The sequence below is a fragment of the Toxotes jaculatrix genome, chromosome 2, assembly GCF_017976425.1.
Source record: "Toxotes jaculatrix isolate fToxJac2 chromosome 2, fToxJac2.pri, whole genome shotgun sequence".
Taxonomy (NCBI): domain Eukaryota; kingdom Metazoa; phylum Chordata; class Actinopteri; family Toxotidae; genus Toxotes; species Toxotes jaculatrix.
In genome coordinates this window covers 27,799,159-27,805,158 of record NC_054395.1, presented here as the reverse complement: position 1 = coordinate 27,805,158, position 6,000 = coordinate 27,799,159, and the positions used below count along the sequence as shown (strand labels likewise).

General features: G+C 43.7%; 1 protein-coding gene across 1 annotated transcript; it reads left to right on the top strand.

Annotated features, from left to right (window-relative positions):
* The first annotated feature begins 783 nt into the window (after positions 1-783).
* Positions 784-5,926, top strand: ccn5 (cellular communication network factor 5). The gene is made up of 5 exons (XM_041057151.1): positions 784-1,010; positions 2,267-2,483; positions 2,994-3,242; positions 4,460-4,701; positions 5,638-5,926. Exons 1-5 carry the CDS (start codon positions 948-950, stop codon positions 5,923-5,925), a joined length of 1,059 nt encoding a protein of 352 aa, XP_040913085.1. The 5' UTR covers positions 784-947; the 3' UTR covers position 5,926.
* The last annotated feature ends 74 nt before the right edge of the window (positions 5,927-6,000 follow it).

The following is a 6,000-nucleotide window of genomic DNA, read 5'->3' as shown; positions in this document are numbered from 1 at the left end:
AATATTCAGACAGAAATGCATTACTATTAATACATTACTAATAGGAATCCAGTATCATAATATGTAAAAGTATAACATCCATGTTTTGCAGATGATATTTTCACATTTTGCATAGTTACAAATTCAATGCATAACTTTTACTTGTAATGAAGTATTTTTAAAACAACTTTTATTTGAGTAAAATCGAAATATTCCTTTCGCATTGTTAACTTCACATCGGCCTCAGAAGTCTCCAGGGAGTTTTCTTTTTTGAAGAAATCACAACTACTCAACCTCGTGCCAGCCTCAGACATGCTGCCCTTACACCATGGAAACCAGAGGGAAGAGAAGGATTAAATCTCTTTTAAGTCTGGCTGGAGTTGCACATTAGGGTTTCAGAAGTATTTTAGGCTTCGTGTTGAAAATCTACATAGTGGAAATGTCTGCCCTATATATCCATCCTTTAAAAAGACCAGCTACTACATCTGTCTGACCATCAGCTTTTTAAAACATCGGCAAGATAAAATCTCATCAGCTTAAATCAGAATCATCGCCACAAAAGTCCCGCAGGTTGTTTGACTTGTAGACAACCGGCCTAATGTATTTTTCCTCCCCTCAGCTCGTGTTAAGCTGTGTAAACTTAGAGCGCCACAAGACTGGAAAGAGAGGGAGGAGAGGAAAAAGAGGGGAAAGAGCTGGGGGTGGAGGTGTGTGTGTGTGTGTGTGTGTGTGTGTGTGTGTGTCTGGAAGTGGAAATGGGCAGCGAGCAGGGAGGAGGAATGTGAAACATTTCTGATGCTGGTCCAGTGGCTGTTTACACGGTAGTCAGCCTGTGACATCAGAGTCCAGACTTTATAAATGTCAGCAGGCGCAAGAATGAGCAGTTAGCAAACAGCTGCACTGGCTCGCACCACACCGTCACACAGGTTAGTGAGACAGACCGAGCTCCATCAGCAACACCAGCCCCCATGGACCGACCGCTGTGCGACTGTGTGACTGCTGTGGCCGTCCTGCTGTGTGTGGCGACTCAGGTGAGGCCTGCTGCTGCTTATTTACAGTAGTTACATCTAAATGAGATGATTATGTGTTTCTGTGTGTGTGCATGTGTGTGTGTGTGTGTGTGTGTGTGGAGTGAGAGAAGGTAAAGCACGAGAGTTCAAACAATTAAGCTGATTTCCTGTGATGCTTCTCGGCTCGTTTTATTGTTGTGATTGATAAATGTTGAGATGCAGTTGAAGAAAGTTTCTGTGCAGGAAATCACTGAGTCTCAGTTTCAGTTTCTGAGTCTCATTTTCTGATCATTTATTCAGAAGTTATAGTTATTTCACTTATTTTATGAATATGTGCTGGAAAATAAACGAAAATCTCCTTGTCTACCCTGACATTCTATCCAGACAGCTTGTAGACAGCACTGTGTAAATGTAGTGAGAAAATAGTACAAATCACAGTTTACTAAACCTGAGGTGATGTCTTTGCTTGTTTTGTCTGTCCAACAGTCTTAAATCCAAAGACATGCAGTCTCACTTCAGGATAACATTACACAAAGAAAAACAGCAAATCCTCACAACTGAGAAGCTGGAACTAGATAATTTGTTTGTTTGTTTGTTTGTTTGTTTGTTTGTTTGTTTGTTTGTTTGTTTGTTTGTTTGTTTGTTTTTACTTCAAAAATGACTTAAACACTTAATTGATAATCAAAATATTTTGGGATTAATTTTCTGTAATCAATCAACAAACTCATCAGAATCATCAACAGATTCATCTTTCCATGACTCTTATGACACGTCTGCTTACACAAGGACACATGTTCCTCTTTCACATGATCAGTGTGATCATGCATCTTTGTGGTTTAAACATTGATTAGCTGTATGGTAATAAAATGTAATACTGTTGGAGTGTATAGTTGAAAGTGAGATAACCTTACTGTGCAGTACATGAAAACAAGCGGTGCACTGGATCTTTGCAGTGTCTTTGTCAGGAAGTGTTGAAGGGATTCTTCTGCTCTGGTTAAATGAGACTGGGCTCGTCCAGAACTTTGCCTGTATTTTGGCTCCATCAGACACATGTAATTGGAAACAGTGGTTTGGCCTGACAGCGCTGGATACCGACGTGCAGTTTCTGAGAATACAATAATATTTTCTTTACTCTTTCACATGTGAAAATGTGGTAATGAGATCAGTCATTTAGATGATTGTGATAACTGTGGTGTTGATAACAGCAAAATTTGAGGCCACAATGATGAGGGTTTATATAATTCTCTGTTCTGTTCCTGTGCATGTTGTCCCTGCAGGTGTTGTGCCAGCTGTGTGACAGGCCGTGCCTTTGCCCCGGTCCTGCCCCTCAGTGCCCCACAGGAGTACCGCTGGTACTGGATGGCTGCCGGTGCTGCCAGGTGTGTGCCAGGCAGCGAGGTGAGTCCTGCACTGAGATGCTTCCCTGCGACAGCCAGAGAGGACTGCAGTGTGACTACAGCGCCAGCTTTCCCGGGGACCCTGGGGAGTGTGTCAGTGAGTAGCTCTTCTAACAAGAAAACAACCAGGCCCATGTCTGCGTGGGTAAGATTGTGGGTGGAGGACGCACAGGGAGGGGTTGATAGATCCTCAGCCAGTCGTGACAAACAGACAGTTAATGTTTAGAGAGTGTGCAGCCGAGCAGGACGGCCTGCTGGGCGGCGGTGCAGTGCCAGAACTCCAAAACGTTTCAGCTTCTATTTTCAGGGCTGCTGTTGACACTTTTCCTCTAATGACTGCCCTTTGAGCATGATAGATTGCAGAGACAACACTCATGGATTGAAAAACAGACTCCTCAGTTTCTCAGCAGAGAGGCCTGGTTTCCCATAAAACTACATAACTGCTGGCAGGGACAGCAGTCCCTGTGTCCTCGTCTCTCTCTTTCATTTTCCTCTGCTGTGTCCCCCTGCATCCATCCGCCTCCCCCCACTCTCTCAACGCCTAACCTTCAATCCAAGGAGCAGGTGTGGCTGAGAAAAGACGGCGTCTGTGCTGTGTTTCCCACAGGTCAGGAGGATCTGGGCTGCGAAGTCAACGGCGTCACTTACAGCGAGGGCCAGTCCTTTCAGCCTTCCTGTGACACTTACTGCCACTGCAGAGGTGGAGGTGTGATCTGTGTGCCAGCTTGTCCCCTGACCGGTCGTCTTCCCACCCCAGACTGTCCCAACCCACAACACATCAGACTACCGGGGAAATGCTGCAAGGAGTGGGTGTGTGAAAACCTCGAGAACACGGTCATTCAGGATGCTATCACAGGTAAACTCCACAAGTGGACGGATGGATGATTTGTATGACTGTTAAATCAACCTTTAAAGGAGAAACGCAACAAACACTCTCTGATGCGGGTGTATATTTATGTTTTAAAGTACGACAGAAGTTTTATGTTAGGCTTCAAATAAACTGACATTTAAGGAGATGGGATCATCTGCTGTCTTGCTGAAAGTTCAAAATGTTGAACTATTCCTTTAAATTTTATCCTGACATCAGAGCTGGATATTCACAACATATTTTCTCACTGACGATTTGTCCATATGGCAACACGATCCTTCCTTCATTTGTATGAGCTTTGTCACTGGTGGTCATGTCTGGAAGTTTTTACTGGGGCATTTTTGCATTAAACTGGGGTGTGTCTGGGCAAAGGAAAACTCCCAGAGTCCAAATATAACCCAGATTTCTTTGGAAAACTCAAAACATACTTTCATGAGTTTCCTAGTTTCATAACAAAAACCAACTGCAGCTGTGTGACAATTAAATGTATGAAGCTGTGTTGAGACAACGATACTTCATTAAAAGGGAAGTGTGTGTGTGTGTGTGTGTGTGTGTTAGAAATAAACAGGGTGTGTTAGGGAAATGAAGCCACTCTGAAAACATCCAATTCCAAACACTGTCTGAGTCAGACTACATTATGAGAGCAGCAAAGGAACATTTTGTTCTTGAATACAAATCCTGCCATGTCATGCCTGAAAATCAGCTGATTATTATGACTTTTACATGTTAGTTTTGGGAGGAACAAAAATTTGCTTCACAAAAATCCAAAGCATTGGACTGGGCTGGGAATTTTTGTAAGCAAAAAACAATCAGATGAAAGTTACTGGAAGTGGTTCACTGGGGTAAGTTCAGTCAGCATCCACTTTGGTTTGGAGCAGAGTTCGGTTACTGTAGTTTGGTCTGCTTGTCAACTCTGTCAGCAGTGGGAGCTGCTGCTTCTCCATCTGTGTGTCACAGCCAGTGCACTTTATAACCCTTCAAAGCTCAGTCATATCTGAACACACAGGCACGGTGTCTATCTTTTCATCTAACTTTTGGCAAGAGAATAAGTGTATTTCCCAAAACGTCAAACTGTTCCTTTACATTCAGACCGTTAGTGATCACTGCTTGCAATCATCGCATGCATAGAAGCTGCAGCATGAACTGTGAATGTGATCTGAATCTGCTTCTTACTCTGGCCGTTGTTTTATCTGATCTTCCTTCAGCCATGAGACCAGACAGGCTGTGGCCCGGTCTCCGGAGGGATCACCCTCTAAACAAACTGGTCCCACCTGCCTCCACCTGTACAGAGCAGAGCACCCAGTGGAGTGCCTGTTCCCAGAGCTGTGGGGCTGGGGTCTCCACACGGGTTTCTAACCAGAATCCTGCCTGCAAGCTACAAATGGAGACTCGACTTTGCAAAGTGCGGCCTTGCCGTGCAGCTCAGCCACCCTCCAGGAAACCCATGGTGAGTGCACTACTTCTTGCATAATCCCACTACCTGCTTCTGTATGTGGTCAGTTCTTACCTCCCTATATATCCTGTCATGTTCCTGTTGACTTTAAACTGCTCAGCCAACTCATAAAAATGGTTTTGGTTTCATGTGTCACATTTTGAAAAGAGTTCAGATAATTTATCTCAAAATTTGAGCACAAACTGTCCCATTGAGGATGTGGTGAACTGCCTGTTTAACAACACACAGATACATCAACAGAACAGACTTTTTAAACATGTCTTAGAGGCAGAGCTTCTGTACACACCACCTCCAACCAAATCTAAAATTAAAACCACAATAACAAAGACGAGACCTAAGACAGCCTTTTTTCCCCTACTAAAATACCAGTCCAGTATCTCTACAGTAGGAATTACTGGATGACTTTGCATCCTATGCTTTATGTAAAATGACAATGCACATGGTAGTGTGTGTGTTGGACTTTCATGCAGGACACCAGAATTGGACTCCTTCACAAACCTAAAAATAACGTTAGCTTTTCTTAATTAGCACTAACTATATTAACCAAACTGAATAACTTTAACATCTTAATCATATTTTATTTAAGCTACAAGCTCAGATGTGGTTATTTATTATTTATGTGGTTACTAAAACTGTAAAGCAGTGATTCTATTCTATTCTATTCTATTTGCTTTTTTTGTAGGTAAAAATACTTTATGATGTCAGAGATTAAAGTAGAATAAATTCTTTTCTTTTTTTTTAACATATGTAGATTGCATTTCACTCAGCAGCATTTCAGTTAGTGTTCTGTGGTTAGATCTATGTGGTACCTATGCCTAGATATCTAGAAATCTTTAACATTCAAACAATCAGATCAGTGCATCCTGTGTGTGTGCGTATGTGTGTGTGTGTGTGTGTGTGTGTGTGTGCGTGCATGTGCTGTTTTCTCAGTGGGGGCGGCAGGGGCGGTGTAAGGCCAGCTACACGTCACCAGGGCCCATTCGGCTCGTTCACCAGGGCTGCTACAGCACTCACGCCTACCAGCTCCGGTACTGCGGACAGTGCACTGACTCTCGCTGCTGCACGCCTTATCAAACCACCACTGCTGAGGTGACGTTCCGCTGCCCCTCGGGCAGGCTGCTACAGCGAGCTGTGATGATGATCCACTCATGTGCCTGTCACAACAACTGCCCCTACGCACCGTACAGAAACCCCGCTCTTTGGGGATACAGGCCCTGATCGGCCTGTATGAGCACGGCATGAGAGCAATAAGACTCTTCACTGACTGATTCGGGGTTTGAACATTGAGTTTGA

Bases quoted from the DNA above. Each gene is read 5' to 3' on its own strand.
- ccn5 (XM_041057151.1), top strand. From the start codon at position 948: ATGGACCGACCGCTGTGCGACTGTGTGACTGCTGTGGCCGTCCTGCTG. The intron at 2,484-2,993 runs GTGAGTAGCTCT...TGTTTCCCACAG, and splicing joins GGACCCTGGGGAGTGTGTCA to GTCAGGAGGATCTGGGCTGC. The intron at 3,243-4,459 runs GTAAACTCCACA...ATCTTCCTTCAG, and splicing joins CATTCAGGATGCTATCACAG to CCATGAGACCAGACAGGCTG.